The sequence below is a fragment of the Taeniopygia guttata genome, chromosome 17 (genome assembly GCF_048771995.1).
Source record: "Taeniopygia guttata chromosome 17, bTaeGut7.mat, whole genome shotgun sequence".
Taxonomy (NCBI): Eukaryota; Metazoa; Chordata; class Aves; order Passeriformes; family Estrildidae; genus Taeniopygia; species Taeniopygia guttata.
The window spans coordinates 3,734,566-3,750,905 of record NC_133042.1 but is presented as its reverse complement, the minus strand read 5'-3'; the positions used below and the strand labels follow the sequence as shown (position 1 = coordinate 3,750,905).

The following is a 16,340-nucleotide window of genomic DNA, read 5'->3' as shown; positions in this document are numbered from 1 at the left end:
GGGCTCTGCCCTCAGTGGGATGGTACAAACATTAAATACCACAAACTACCTGTGCTGGATTTACAATAACGTGCCAATATCTGTCACCTACGTTGGACAGTGTGTCCCCAGCCTAAACCAGCAGAAAAATGCCAACACCACAGTGAAACATGGAGGGCATGAAGAAGGAGAAAAAGGACAAGACACACCCAATTTCCCTCATCATATCCCCTTTGGACCCCTAATCTAGAATCCTAAAATTTTACTTTTGCACCTGTGCCACACTAATTATTACTCATATCAAACACTCAGAGCTTGTAATTCATCCTGTAAGATTGAAAACTCTTTCCCATGGACAGAGATCACAGACAGTGTCTCTGGGGGCTCTGTCCAGGGGGGTTCCTGACCCCTGCCAGGGTCCCAGACATGCCAGGGCAGCCAGAGGGAAGCTCTGGATTCCCACACAGGAGGTTGGGAGCATTTTTTGTTCTACAAAAACAAAAGCAGATGTGGTGGCAGACAATGCAGGGGCTCGGGGTGGAAGAGATGCTTTGTAACAGAGATTGTTCAAATACTGGAGGTTCTTAGAGTGGTTCTGCACCAGCTGCAGGTAGGATTTAGGAAATGGGCCATCACATCCTTGGTGAACATGGACATGGCCATGGCAGCCACCTCCTGCTGCCCCATCCCAGTTCTGGATGCGCCTCTGAGCTGCTCCATTTCATTCCTGTCTGTGCAGGTAGCAGCATGACCTCACAGAGAGTCAGCCTCTGCTGTTTGTCACTGCCTGTGAGAGCCCCACGGCTCCCAGCACGTGCCTCAGCCCCAGGGAGAAGGAGGATGAGGAAGAGGGATGACCACGGTGGAAGCTGCCCCTGCAGCCAGAGCCCAGAACCAATTGTACATCCATTACTGTGAGATTTAGATGAGGAAGAAGTTACTCAATCAGAGGGTGTGAGGTCCTGGCACAGGTGCCCAGAGCAGCTGTGGCTGCCCCTGGATCCCTGGCAGTGCCCAAGGCCAGGCTGGACAGGGCTGGGAGCAGCCTGGGACAGTGGGAGATGTCCCTGCCCATGGCAGGGGGTGGAAGGCTCTCACAGACACCAGCACAGTCCAGAGCCAAGGCAGAGATGCTGCCAGCACCCACTGGTGCTGATGGAATGTCATCCATGGGCTTCTCCTGCTTCAGGGACCAGAACTTTCCTTTCCCTGGCAGTGGAGCTGCTGCCCCTGCGGTGAGGGATGCCAGGGAGCCGTTCCTCCCCCCAGCCCTGCTCCCCACTCCGCCAGCCTGCAGATGTTTGTATTCTCCGCAGCTGATGAAAATACTCATTATCCTGTTAGCGGCTGCTGCGGCGGGGGAGGTACAGATTTGCATTGCCACAGCTGATCCCGCAGCACACGCAGCAGCAGGGCTGTGCCAGGCTGGGCTGTGCCAGGCTGGGCTGTGCCCCTCTGCCCTGCCTGCTGTCACCCTGCCATGCAGGGGCAGCACAGAGGGCAGGAGGAGGATGGGAGAGGGATGTGGAGGAAGGGAGAGTGCCTTGGAGGTTGCTCTGTGGGTTGGGAGGTGGTGAGGAGCAGGGCTGGTCCCTGGGCAGGGGGATCCGAGTCTGGGAATGCTGCTGAGGTGTCTGTGTGTGTATGGCAGGGCTGTGTCTCCTGGCTGTGGATGCTCCCTGTGGGATGGGAGGTGCGGGGTCTGGGGGAATGCTCATCCTTTGTCGGAACTCAAAATGTCCCTCAGACATTTTTGGAGGTTCCAGGCCCAGGTCAGAAGTATTTGAGACCCTGGCAGGCAGCTGGAAACAGCTGTGATTTTGGGTTTGAGCCATGGAATGATTTACCAACCTTGCAGGAAGAACAAGAAGTCACAAAAGTTTAGATATTAGAGTAGAAGTAGTCACAAAGTAAAGGAAGAATTTTTGAGTGCTGTACAGGGGGGTTTGGTTTTGTACATGGGGGTCAGAGGTTTTAAGATGGAGGAATGTAGGCCGGTCCTGTTCCTCCTCTTTCTTCTTCCTCACCTCCATGTTCTTGGTGATGTTGGCACTCCCAGATTGGTTTAGAGTAGAAAAGCACCATTTAATATAGGTAATAGGCACTGGGGAAAAACTGTACCCATGTAACACGTAATGTACCATATAAAAGATAGAAAAGCACCATTTAATATAGGTAATAGGCATTGGGGACAAACTGTACCCATGTAACACGTAATGTACCATATAAAAGACAGCAGCAGCCCTGGGCGGGGAGAGAAGAAGCAGTCGGGAGTCAGAGAGGATGTCAGGGTGTGTGTGTGCCTCTGCCTGAGCTGTGAGCAAACCACAGCAGCCCCAGAAGAAAATCTTTTAGATAACTTGCAATAAACTGCCTTGAGACCGGACAGCAGAGACTGCTGAGCCTTTCTTTGGAAGCTCGGGTTGGAGGAGAGACTTTTCCACCACACGGAACCCCTGACCCAGTCTGGGGCTCTGACAATCCCTCGGGAAGGTGGGCTGGGACACAGGTTCTTCCTGCAAAGAGCCTGCCCTGCCATGGTCATTCCACCTCACATTTCCTGACCCACGTCCCCACACAGCTGTCAGGGCGGTCCCTGAGGTCTTCTGAGTCCACCTGGTGAAAAGTTCATGTTGACACCCATAAGGATTTGGGAGAGAGGCCAGCAGTGTGCCCAGGTGGCACGGAAGACGAGTGACATCATGGTTTGTACCAGCAATAGTGTGGTCAGCAGGACCAGGGCAGTGATTGTCCCTGTGTGCTCTGTACTGGTGAAGGGCACCTCAAATCCTGGGCTCAGTTCTGGGCCCCTCACAAAAAGAAGGACATTGAGGTGCTGAAGTGTGTCCAGAGAAGGGAAGGGAACTGGGGGAGGTTCTGGAGCACAAGTCCATGAGGAAGCTGGGGGTGTTTAGCCTGGAGAAAAGGAGACTCAAGGGGAGACACTGAGAGGCTGGTCTCTTCTCCTGGGTGACAAGCAATAGCCTCAGGTTGCCCTAGGTGATGTTTATACTGGATATTTGAAAAATTTATTCACCAAAACTGGTGTCAAGCCCTGGCACAGGCTGCTGAGGTCAGCAGTGAAGTTATACCATCCTTGGAGGGATTCAAAAGGCGTGTGGATGTGGGGATGTGGTGGTCTTGTCAGTGCTGTGTTAATGGTTTGACTCAGTTGTCTTCTCCTGAATAATTCCCTGATTGTATGGACAGAAGAGGAGGGATGAGAGATTGGCACTGGGTACTTGCAGAGCCAAGAGCTGGGCTCTGCTCCCCTCCTGGCTTTGGCAGAGATGTGGTGATGCATGGGCCACCCCCTCCTTGTCACCACTCCCTTATGGTGCCCAGCACTGCCAAACCTGCCTTCACTGTCCCAAGCTCCTGTGGCACCCAGGAGTTTCCCCTTTCCCTGTGCTGTGGGGAGCAGTCCATGGGATGGCCTCGCTGGCCTGCTGGCCTTTCCCATCTCTAACTTTTATGGTATTAATTATAGTGGTGGTACTGCACACTTAATCTGCATTATTAAGAGATGTGGTGGAGATGGGTTTTATAATAACAGTTCAGATTTATGGAGTACCTTTCATCCCAGGGGGTCCTTATTGGCTTTATAGCCTTGCAGAGAGGAATTCCTGCTTCTTCCTTCCTCATCTCACAAGAGCTGCAGCTGCTCCTGGGCCATGGGAGCTCTGTACCCACTCAGGACACACGGAAATACAGGCTGTGTTCAGCTGAAAAGCAAGAGGAGAGTGAAACAGGAGGGTTTGGGGCAGTAAATTGTGACCATGTGACTTTAGGATGTGATAGCAGCATTTTTGCATCATCTTAGGGGTGCTGTGCTGGTCCCCTCTAGCTGAGCTGTGGGTTTGTGGTGGTCCCATTAGCTGGGCTGTGGGTTTGTGCTGGGCTGTGGGTTTGTGCTGGTCCCATTATCTGGGCTGTGGGATTGTGCTGGTCCCTGTTAGCTGGGCTGTGGGTTTGTGCTGGTCCCTGTTAGCTGGGCTGTGGGATTGTGCTGGGCTGTGGGTTTGTGCTGGTCCCATTAGCTGGGCTGTGGGTTTGTGCTGGTCCCATTAGCTGGGCTGTGGGTTTGTGCTGGTCCCATTAGCTGGGCTGTGGGTTTGTGCTGGTCCCTGTTAGCTGGGCTGTGGGTTTGTGCTGCTCACACCATGGGACCCCTTCAGTGTCACCTCCAGGGACAAGGCTGACATTCAGCAGCCCGTCACTGCTCTTCCTTGCTAGTGCAAGCACTGGTTGATGGAGATTGCCCATCCAAGGACTAAATCAGCTTGACATTGGCGTGGCAATGCGAATCCTTGCTCCAGGCAGTGCAGTCAGGAGCAGTCAGCAGCATGGGGACATCTGAGCACTCCACAGCTATGCCAGCTGTCAAGCCATACCTGCTTCCGAGGCAGCAGCAGGGCTTGGATGCAGTCCTCAGTGCATCAGGAAGTCTTGTCTTCCTCTTTCCCATCCCAAGTGTCCTCTCCAGAGGTGGAGGATTTGCTGTTCTGCCTGTTGCAGTGCAGCTTGTGACTGCAAAAACCTGAAAGCAAGTGCTGGGTTTGGGCTTGGGCCCCATCAGTTGTACCCAGTGTCCCAAAAGCTGTGCTGGGAGCCCTCCTGTCCCCTGTGGCAAAATCCAGACCCCCTAAATCTTCCTCTGCGCCTGGGTAGCGTGACCTGGTTTGGATGTTTGGTGCAGGGGAAAGCTGGAGGAGGGGGTGGGGACAGGTACAGCATCCCTCCCCCTCCTCCCTGTGCCCTGCTGTGGTGCCCTGCCCGTGCCTGGGCTGCAGGAGGAGTGTCCCATGGACTGCTGCCTTCAATAACAACTCCCTGGAGAGGAAGGCTGGAGGAGTTTGTGCTGGTTCACTTCCCCCAGCACAGCAGAACAGCCTGTGTGCCCGGCCCCAGCCTCCCAGGGAACGCTGCCACTCGCCATCTGTGCCCATCCGTGCCCGTGGGCAGCAGGCAAACATCTGGAAGGTGTGGCAGCACTGCCACTCCTCATCAGGCACCCGGGGTGTGATGCTGCAGAGCTGGGAGGAGGGAAGGGGCTTGGGAAGTGCTCCAGGCACCTCTCTGAGCCCAGGATTGGGGTTTGGCTCCTGGCAGTTCCTGGGGAGGGTGGCAGGGGTGAGGTCACTGCAGGTGCTGTCACCTCACCCTGTGCATAGTTCTGTGGTTCTGTAATTAAGTTCACACACAGATACACAGCTCTGCAGCTGCAGTCACAAATCCCAGCTAATTCTCCATATGTTCTGGCTGCCTGGCAGTGCTGCTGCTTGTGGAAGTGTCCCCTGCCCGGGCACTGCCTGTCCCTGTCCCTTGGGGACACCAGGCTGGCGATGGGCCGTGCTGGTAGAGCCATGGGCTGGCCAAACAGCCTGCATGGGCACCTTGGGCAGGCACTGGGGTCACCCTGGGCTCGGGATGGTGGCACAGGGATGCTGGAGCCCACACTGTCTGGCGTGGAGGGGAAGTGGGAGCAATAACTGTGCTGAAATGACATTGTCAGAGTGCCAGCACATGAAGTGTGTGGTGGTATTGCAGCCCTGCCATTGCCCGTGGCTGTTTTTCTTCTGCTTCTAATGACTAATAGAGAGAAGACAAAACAATTTCTATTAGTTTCTCCCACGCCGCAGTGGGTTTCTTATTTTCCAAACCTCATTAGAGTTTGTAATACCGTGGTGGTAGTCAAGAGCAGTCCGAGTCACCCTGGGGGGAGAGAGGAACCGAAGAGATATGATGTGCAGCCCAGTATTAACACTGCTCCTGGCTCATTTCCAAGGTCCTTCCTAATTCCTTTCCAAACCTTTATGCCTTATCTTCATCTTAAAGGTTAACAATGAAGCTTAGGAGAGGGGAAAAAAAAGAAGTGTTTAAGATCTCAAATTGTTAAAGAGAATGGATGTGTACGCTGAGTGGAGAGCTGGGTCTGAATTTACATTGGAAAGGCAAATATTAATATTAAAAGGCTGTGCTTGTGCTTCCCAGGGCACCAAGCTGGGGTATGGGTTTCCCTGGAAAGCTGGGAATGCTGGTGCACAGAGAAGCCAGTGGCTGCAGGATGCTGTGCCCAAATCCCGGAGGAACTGGATCAAGGCAGGCATCAGCCTCCTTGGGAAGCTCCAGCAGGTAGTCTGGGCTCCTCTGGAGTCAGTGGGAGTTTGGCGTTTGTTGCCTCCTTACAAACAATGCCAAGGAAGGTGCCAGGAAGGAGGAGCAGCACTTGGGAAAGGATTGCAAACAGCAGCCAGACCACCTGTGGGAGAGGATGCACAGCCTTGGCTCAGCTCAGCACCGGAATCTGCAGCCACAGGACGTGCCCAGCCTGGCTCCAGCTCTCTCAGCGTGGACAAATCGTTCCCACAGGGAAGCTGTGCCCAGGTCATCCTGCAGTGGCCACAGCCTGGTGGGCAGGAGCTCCAGGAGATCTGTCTGTCGTCTTCTCCATCGAGCCATAAACAGCTGGAAGCTGCTGAACTTAGGGCAGCTGACAAGGCCAGAGCCTTTGGCTGTCAGTGGTGACAAAGCTAATGCAGGGAGACACGTGAAGAGTGGAACAAGACATGGATCCTCCTGGCAGGCTCTGAGCAGCTCCAGCCCCTTGCAGATAGCCAAATTTCTCTCCATCCACAGGTCTTGGGCATTCTCCAGACCTTCCACTCAAGGAGGGATGGCATACAGCCCAGATGTGTCATGGTGGCCCTGCTACCAGGTTCTAGGCTCAGGACAAGGCTGCTGAACCACTGGGAGGGTGGGCAGCCCTGGCACAGGTACCCAGAGCAGCTGTGGCTGCCCCTGGATCCCTGGAAGTGTCCAAGGTCAGGCTGGACAGGGCTGGGAGCACCTGGGACAGTGGGAGGTGTCCCTGCCATGGCAGGGGTGGAACAAGTTTTAAAGTCCATTCCAACCCTGTTGGAATCACAAATCTGTGAGCCTTTTGCTTTTCTCCAGCCACGTGTGTATCTGGTTGTTGCTCAGAGCTTCTCCATCTCTCCTCTCAGAGTGAATTCCTTTGTGTTTCCCTTAGAAATGCCTTCAGGAGAGGATGCACTTTCTCTCCACGGAGGTGATCATGAACACCACGCTGGCCCTCGGTGCCACAGCAGTGGGCAGCAGTGGCACTGCTGAGCCTGTGTGACTCCGGGGAGGGCTGTGGTATCTGGGGGGTGTTGGGAGATGCCCTGTGGGACGATCAGGGTCAGTGTTGGCAGAGCACGGTGCTGATGGCAGCACAGCAGCTCCCAGCCCCACGGAGGGTTTTGGGGCTCAGCCTGGGGCTGTGTGGAGGAGGTGGTGCTGAGCAGCAGCCCTGCAGCACCTCACACCAGCCCAGGAGCACCAGGATGTGATTGACCTCCTGAAACACTACATTTAAATGCTAATTGTCCTTGAGCCAGGGGTAAGGCAGCTATGGGATGTTGTCAGGCTGTTTATTGCTGGCTCTGAAATGGGACATGGACGAGGGGCACAGGGACAGGTCCTGTCCACACATCAGGGGCTGCTGGAGGGATGATTTTGGTGCTCCCCTTTTTCTCTACAACCTGCTCCAACCACACTTCATTGCAAGCCCTGGTTAAGGCTGAGAGTTGGGGAATTGAAGGGGCTCCTGAACCTGGCAAAATCCAACTGGTCCCTCCTCTTTTATCCCACCTTGTTCTACAAGAGTGGGGCCTCGATGAAATTAATGCTCAGTAAATTTGGAGTAAGTAACTGCTGCTTCACAGGGTTTGCATTAAACCTGTATAATTCACCAGTGCCTGAGGTCATGGAGACATGCTGGGGGAGATTTACAGTGTGCTTACCTTCTCCTAAGTGGCTGTGGCAACAGGACACCTTCTTTTCTGTTTCCCAGTGACTCCAGATCCATTTTTTTTTTAGTGATGACAAGCTAAAGGGAAGCTATTTCTCAATGTCCCTGTGTCAGGCTGGGCTCTGCTGATCTTGCAGCCACCCCAGCAGGCAGCTTCTCCAAGGGAGATTTGGGTGAAAAGCTGGCACTAAATAACCTCAGATCCATCGTGTTCTCCCTGAGCCATTGTGGGACAGAAAAAAGTAAGATTAATAACTAATTCTTTGCCAGAGCAGGCGTCCTCTCAGGCTTGCATAGCAGAAAGGAATGGTCACTTTGCTGAACATAAGCTTGCTGGATGATAATGTGATTAACATTTGTAACTGTGCTGGCTCAGATAAGGGTAATTAAATCTCACGCTTCAGGGCATAAGCTAATCACTTGTGGGGTCACTTTATATATAATATTTATATATTTACCCCTTCGTGAACGTACTTGCCCAGGTGCTGTGGTGCAGCATCCGCTGTCAGTGCTGGGTGGAGGCAGGGAGCCCCACGCCAGCTGGTGCTTGGAATGTGCAGTGGGAGTTTTGTTTTACAGCTGCAAGGAAGGCTTGGTTTGCAGAGTGCATCCTCAAGGCCATGTCCTGTGGGAACAGAGTGCCAAGGGAGGGAGCCACAGCTGACTGAGCTAGAAAGAGGAGAAGCTGCTCCTTCACCCAGCGGTGTTGCTAACAGGAAAATGAAATACATGTCAGCCACCAGCTGATCTTTCCCTGCTGCAGGCCAAAATCCCACTGCCAGCTTGGTTCTGGCTTTGAGCATCTCAGCAGTGAGACAGCGTGCCCCAGGGCCGGCAGAGCTGTGCCCCGGAGAATAATCCAGCAGCCATGGCCCAGTCCTGGAAGACCACAGCACTCCAGCTCCTCCCCAGGCCTGCACTGAGCTCTCCTGCTCCCCCCAAACCCCGTTTTGCCCTGGGATATTGTCCTTTCTGGAGGCTTCTCGGGGGCTGTGTGAGCTGCTGCCAGCACTGCGGAGTGCAGCGATGCAGCCCAGCGCTGCAGCACGGCTCTGCTGCATCACCTTGGCTGTGCTGTTAAAGGTCACAGTCCCCAAAAACACAGCTGGTTTGTGCATCTGGTTTCAGGAAGACACAAGAGCAGTGGCATGGCAGGCTCTTGCTGCCTGAGCCCTGCTCCTGGTGGCTGAGCAGCTGCTAATTGCTGTCACCCCACCAGCACCCCGAGATGTGGGAGATGCTCTCAGCTTCTGTTGGAGGACTCAGCTGAGGATACACCAAGTGTCCATCAAAGCCAGGATTTTGAACTCAGTTTAATCCAGGTGGCTGCCTTCCTCCCCAGCCCACCCTGCCATTATCCTCGCTCGCTGAAGCCTTTGGCCATCTGACCTTTCCCAGCATCAGGGTCGTTTATATGGAACCAGTTCCCTCCAAGGCAGGCAGGTGCTTTGGGTCAGATGCTGTTCAGAGAAGCTGCATTTCCTCGTGTAATGACTCAGTAGCTGCAAAATGCCTTGGGAGATGCTCAGATCCCCAGCAGGAGAGCACTGTGCTGGGGAGTGGAGTCCATGTGCATCACGCTGGAGAGAGCTGCATGCTCACTGCTCCAGTGAGCCCTGGGCAGCTGTTCCACTGGGAACATGCCAGGAGCAGAACAAGAGACGCAGGAGGATGCTGTAGGGCTGGCAGGTTTGTCTGCATCTTGCCTGGTCCCGCTGGAATAGCCCTGTGACCCCCACATCTGGCCCTGCACCCCTGCAGAGGTGCCTGGAGGCACATGTGGCAGCACGTGCACAGGGCTGCTGTCACATCCCTCCCCTCATCCGTGTCCCTGCCCCTTGCACAGAGCCCTCTGGCTTTGATCACAGCTTCCAGAGAGCAAAAAGAGTCTGGCAGGAGCCCTTTTGTGCCTGCACAGCGAGCAGTGTGCAAGCCACAGGGTTATTAGGAAGGCCCCGTGGAAGAGGAGCTGCAGCCCTCTGCCAGCTGCCAATCCATGGACTGCTGTGCCCTGGGCACACCCAGTAGCTGTGTGCCCATCACCACCCTGCCCCTGCAGGCAGGGAGGGCTCTGCAGAGCGACAGCGCTGTGCCCAGCCCCTCTGCCCAGCGCTGCTCCCCCTGCACAGCTCTGGCTCATCCTGCCCTGGGATGGCAGGGAGCAGGGGCCTGGAGGTGGGGAGGGCTGGCAGAGATGCAGGAAGGGTTTGGTAGCAGGAATGTATCATGGAAGTGCTTCTGAAGTGCTGCCTTGCACTGCTGCTCCCTCCCGTGATGGAAGCACATTGTGGGCATGTGCACACCTTGGCTCCCACTTGCCCCTGTTTTCTCCTTGGCCTTTCGAGTGTGGAACAGTTGAACAAAGGGAGAACAGGAGTGGTCCTGCAGGCTGTTCAGTAAATGCCTTCTCACAGAGGCAGCAGCTCAGAGCAGATCTGCTCTCTGTGGGTCCCCTCATCCCTCAGCTTCCCCCTCCTGAGCTGCCCAGGCGTGGGCCACCAGCCCTGGGGCTGTCCTGTCTCCTGGCTGAGCTGGGATGTGCCCAGGACAGCTCTTCCCCAGGCTCGTGGCATGGGTGGGTGTTGCTGAGATGGCTCAGGTGGGGGCAGGAGGAGATGCTGCCTCTGTGTCTCCTCTGCCCAGTGTCAGGGTGGAGGGTGCGGGATGAACATGAACTTCTGGCACTGCCAGGCCATCTCTTTGTGTCCCTTGGGGCATGCCAGGTCCATCCCCTCACGTGGGACAGCACTTGGGAGGGTTGCACCAGCCTCCTCCTAGGAATCCTGATCTTCTCAGGGGTGGGATGTGGGGCTGGGCAGGCAGGGACCCTCCTGGTGCATCCCTGGTGCAGGATGGGGAGCTGACCTGTCAGGACAGGGACAGCCCCACGCTCCAGGATGGCAGGCAGCAGCATCCTGCTTTTCCATCACGCTTCTCCACAGCTTTGGGATTTGGCAGCGCTGATGTTTTCCTTCTTCTGCAGAGGCAGAGCAGCAGAGACACCAGCATGCTTCTTCCCCTGTTCCCTACCAACCTGCTTTATTTTGCAGCCCTGTTTCCCACCACCCACATGGCTCCCAGCTCCGGCAGTAATTGCAGTTCCCCATTTGGAATTGCTGTGACAGCAAAGGGCTCAGAGCAGCAGAACATTCCACCGTGGGGATCCCGTGCCCAGCGGGATCAATCTGAGATTTGTGAGCATGCTGTGAGTGAGAAACTTTCCCCCTCAGAAAAATAAAGCACTTTTTTCTATTTTGCACTGAGGCAGTGCAGAAAGTGAGGCTCCTGAGATGCTGAGATGCAGATGCTGGTGGCCCTGAAATGGGGGTGTAGCATGAGCCTGTGCAGCCAGAGAATCATGGAATGGTTTGGGTTGGAAGGGACCTTAAAGATCATCTTGTTTCAACCTTCCTGCCATGGGCAGGGACACCTTACACTGGAGCATATTGCTTAAAGACCCATCCAGTCTGGCTTTGAACACTTCTCGTGCCCCACTCATGTGTCCCTACCTTCAGATGCTCCTCCCTCTGCTCCTGTCCTGCCTTGGGGCTGGGAGCATCCCCAGGCTGGCTGCACAGGGCTTCCTGCTCACCTCTGGTGCAGGTTGCAGTGGCCACATCTTGGCCCCAGAGCAACGGGAGGATGCCAGGGAAGTGTTCCCTGAAATCAGCATCTCGCTGTGCTGGGAGCCGTGGGGGTGACCAGGGTGTCCCCAGCTGTGAGATGACCGCAGGATGATGGATCATCCCCCTGGCACAGGCTACAGGGGGTAAAACCAGGGGAGGTGAGTGAAATCAGCAGCTGTTTAAAGGAAAATATATTACAAAAAATGCAGCTGGGGCAGACTGTGCCAGTCTGAACCTCCCCCAAGCTCCTGGGGCTGACCTGATTTTGCAGGAACCTCCCTTTCTTCTGCTCTGCTGCCCTTTTGTCTCCACACCCGGAGGATGCAAAGCCTCCTGGCCTATATTTTGGCTCTAAGATCAATATTTAAAATCCCCCCTCCTGTTTCCCCGGCGCAGGCGCGAGGCATTTGGCTTGCTGGGGGAGGCTGGTCTCCCAGAGACCTGTCTGTTCACCATTTCAAATCATTTCCCTGGCACCGTTGTTCTAGAAACAATTCATTAGGGGCCTATTATACGATGTTATACCTGCCAAGGTTAGAAAAGAGCCTGCATATGTGGTAAAATCGTACTGTGAGCTGTACACCAGAGTGGGTTTTTTGTGTCTGTCTGTAAATTATACTTCTTCTGCCTTTTGGAGAGCGAGTCGCTGGGGGCTGGGGGGAAATGTAGAGGTCATGCTGCTGCCTGGGGAGCTGCAGCAGATCTTGGTCACTGTCCACATGAAGATGCTGCAGCTGTGGAAAGGGGCAGTTTGGGGGCGTAGCAGCCATTCCTCTTTCCTTGTCCCCTCTCCAGGGGCCCACTTTGAAAATCTGGGCCAAACCCAGTGGCCGGGTCCCCAGGCTGAGAGCAGTTCCATATTTCTGGAGCACTAATGGAGCTGCAGTCCCTGGGGAGCTCATTAAGCATCATCTCAGAGGGCTGCACAGCCAGGCTGGCTGGTGGGGAGGCTGCAAACCCCATCCCCTGGAGGAGATGTCCCCCACCCTCCTGAGCCCCTGTCCCGCTGCCCCACTGCCCGGCCGTGCCCTGCATCCTTGCTTTGCAGTTGTCTTTTTCTCTCCGCAGGGAGAACAACTTCATCAAGGACTTCCCCCAGCTGGCTGACGGCCTCCTGGTGATCCCTCTGCCCGTGGAGGAGCAGTGCCGTGGTGTCCTCTCGGAGCCCCTTCCTGATCTCCAGCTCCTCACAGGTACGAGCTGCCCCCGGGGTCAGTGTCCCTTCTCCCACCCCGGATCCCAGAGTGGTTCCTGAGGGGCATCGTCACCTTTCCCATGTGCCTGGGGCAGAAATAATCTGAGGGATGTGTGAGTCCATCCCTGTGAGCTCCTGGCAGTCACAGCCCTCCCAGTGCTGGTCCTGCCAGCAGTCCTGGCACCTCACAGCATCACCACTGGGGTTTCCAGCCCTTCCACCACCCCATTTCTGAGGTTTCCAGCCCTTCCATCACCCCTGCAGCACGCAGCAAGGCGGAGGGAGCAGTGAGCATTCCAGAGCATGGTCAGCAGTGTCACCCACCTGCTTTGTCTTGGCAGGGGACATCAAGTACGACGAGGCCATGGGGTACCCCATGGTGCAGCACTGGCGGGTCAGGAGCAACCTCTACAGGGTGAAGCTCAGCTCCATCACACTCTCTGCAGGTGAGGGATTCCAGGGGCAGGGAGATGTGTGTCTGCATGGGTGGGTGGTGGTTTTCTGCCCCAAGCATCCCACTGACATTTCCCACCTCCATGCTCTGCTCCAGGCAGGGAGATTCGCCTCCTTTTTTACAGGGGGAAAACTGAGGCAGGGAGTTTGTGCAGCAAGAGGTGAGGTCAAAGCCAGGAGGAAGTCAGTAAACAATGAGCAGGATTTGTTTTGGGGTGGTTGTGTATATAAAAAAACAGTCAGTCCCTTAAAAAAGGTGGTTTCAAAAGGAACTAAACCACTTGGAAAAGCAGGTCATACAAAGCAGGGAGTCACAGATGAAGAAGGGGTGGGTGGGAGGATCCTGCAAATGTCAAAACATTTCACTGCCACGTTTTTACAGCTACACATTTTGTTTCAGAAACGCTGAAACATTTTGTTGCGACCTGAAATGTTTTGCCTTTTCGTTTCAAAATAGCATTTTTTATTTAAAAATCAGCGCGTTTTTAAATGGAGAAAGAAAGAAAAAAAAAAAAAAAAGACTTAGTGCTAACAGGCTGCACAGCCCCGAAATGAAATAACCTGCTCAGAGCTGAAAAAAAAAAATATGTGGGTTCAGCTCAAAATGAATTCTTCTGGCTTTTTTTATTAAAACAGCCTTCTCTTTCAATAAACCAACCAAGCAGCCAGATAATCCCATTTTGGTGACAGTTATGACGTATTTTCTTGCAGTATGTTTTCCGTTCCACCACTGAACCAAAGCTGTGCTTTCAGCCAGCTCTAAGTGGTGCTGAAATGCTGTGAAGTCACCAGTGTCTCCGGGATATTTCACCTCCACAGAGCAGCAAGGTCCTCGTCCTTGTCCCCTGCCAGAGGTCCCTGCTGTCTGTGTGGGTGTTGCTCAAGTGATGCCTTGACCTCTGCACATCCACGGAGCTGCCACCAGCTCAGCCCTGCACGTCCCTCTGGGCTGTCTCCAACTTCCCTAAAAATAGTTACCAGTTGTGCTGGGTGTTTGCACTATGGAATGTCTCTGGTTATGGATGCAGCCTAGCAAAGGCCAAGCACATCTTCTGGGGAGTGTTCATGATGTGCCAGCAGGCTGAAGAGCAGATGAGCTGGCAAGGAATCTGAGGGATGTGCGAGTCCATCCCAGCAGCATCTCCATCCCTGTGAGCTCCTGGCAGTCACAGCCTCCCAATGCTGGTCCTGCCAGCAGCCCTGGCACCTCACAGCATCACCACTGAGGTTTCCAGCCCTTCCACCACCCCATGGTGGTGTTCACATGCACACTGCTGTAAAATTACCTGAGAAATCTCTTTGGGAGAGGAATCATAGAAGGAAGTCAGAGCCACGGCCCAGGGTAATAACAGATTGTGGATTCCAAAGGATCAGGAACTGCACCCATGTGGGGCCTTGTATACCTGAGCAGGGAACCTCTGGGGCTCCTTCCCCTGGGTTGTGGCTGCCAGCCCTGCCTGGCTGACCTGTGCACCCCCTGCCTCCCTCCCACAGGCTTTGCAAACATCCTGAAGATCCTGAACAAGGACAGCAGCCGGGAGGAGCTGCTCTCCTTCATCCAGCAGTTTGGCTCCCACTACATCGCGGAGGCGCTGTACGGCTCCGAGTTCAGCTGCACCATCCACTTCCCCAGCAAGAAGGTCCAGCAGCAGCTCTGGCTGCAGTACCAGAAAGGTGAGGAGGGTGTTGGGGACGGGCAGGGGCACAAACATCAGGTGTCATGTGCTGGTTTCCACCCATCACCCCCTTTCCCGTGCATACACCATCGCCATGCTGGCAGGCTCAGGCAGGAGGCTTGTCCCAAACTGAGTGCCCAGGGGCAGGTGGCACGTGTCATTGGCAGCATCCCTGAGCCACCCTGCCTGCTCCTGCCCTTCAGCTCCCACCCGCTGGCTCCATCCTTGCCTAAGGTGACCCCCTTCCCCACAGTGCCCCTCTGGTGCCCAGGGTCAGCTGATGGAGATGTGACATAAATGAGCTGTCTCAGAATGGCTTTGTTTTATTGCTTGTGACAATGACAGTCTTTTAGGAAGTGCATTAAATCAATAGCAGACTCGTTGTGTTAGACCATAAATAACGAGACACATCATTAAACAGGGCAATAAACTTCAGGACTTTGAAGTAATACAATTAGGTTATGTTTATAAAAACTCCCTTATCGCTGTAGCCTTCCATTTGCCAATTCATCTCTCTCCTCCAGGGAGTTGGGGATATGCCCTGGATCTGATATTTTTCTATTACAAAAAAATACCTGTGGTGTATCACAGAGCCCACCTTAGGGCTGATGGTGACAGAGTTCATCAGGGCACTTGCATCCTGCTCTGGTGGCACTGCCAGCAGCAGCCTCGCTCCCTGGAACCGGGCAGAGAGAGGTGTTCTCCCACACACTGCCTCCCTTGCTCTTGGCTCATTTTCTTCTCCGTTTCCCCAGTGTAGCTGGTCTTGTAAGCGTATTTATAACACCCTGTGCTCGTTTCTTTGGGTTTTAAATAGTGATAAATGAAGTTTGCCATAGCAATGCCCCTGTTCAGCAGGAGAAGGCATGTGGAGGTGGGTTGTTTATGTACTCATGATGTTATTAATCCCTCGGGAGCACTCCCTGCAATCCAGGGGCAAATGTGTTGTTGGGGAGCAGACCCCTGGTCCCAGTGCCATCACCTGGGACCAAGCCAAAGCCAGACAAGGGTTTCTCAGGAGAATGAGAGGTGGCAATGAGAGGCAGCTGCTGCAGTCCAGGCCTGGCACAAGCATTGCTGCTGTTCCACGATGCTGGGGCCAGAGGGGACATGAACTTGATCTGGTGGTGAAACATCTCCCATTCCTTCACTCCCAGCTCCCCATGTCAGGGCCAGCAGTGGCTCAGGGCTCAGCCACAAAGCTCTGCAGTGGCACGGGGCCTAAAGGCAAAGCAATGCCTCAGTGACAGAATAATTTCCTTTTTAGTCCATGGTATGCAGCTGGCCGAGGTGGATCCCTCGCTCCCGACCTGGGTCCTGCCCCCACTCCTGGAGCTGTGCCTGGCTGCCCTGGCATTTGTGGGGCATCCAGAGCATCTTTTCTCAGTGCCTGTGGAGCACCAGAGCACTCGTGGTACTCCAGGGACCCCCTGAGGGGTTGCATGTAATGCCTGGACATAAACTGCACTCCTGATTGTGCAGCACTTGGGCACCAGGCTGTCCCCAACCTTGTGTTTTGTGCATGGCTCCATCTGTGCCTTTGGTAGCTGATGGGGTCAGTGAGTTTGAACTTTGGGCTGTGGGCAATGCAGAGG

At 54.5% G+C, this 16,340-nt stretch overlaps 1 protein-coding gene across 1 annotated transcript in view; it reads left to right on the top strand.

Annotated features, from left to right (window-relative positions):
- Positions 1–16,340, top strand: part of ASTN2 (astrotactin 2) — a 336,891-nt gene that overhangs the window by 205,975 nt on the left and 114,576 nt on the right. Inside the window, exons 14-16 of the mRNA XM_030286868.4 lie at positions 12,490–12,614; positions 12,958–13,062; positions 14,564–14,743. Of these exons, the coding sequence (XP_030142728.2) occupies positions 12,490–12,614; positions 12,958–13,062; positions 14,564–14,743 (410 nt within the window). The remainder of the gene's footprint in view (positions 1–12,489; positions 12,615–12,957; positions 13,063–14,563; positions 14,744–16,340) is intronic.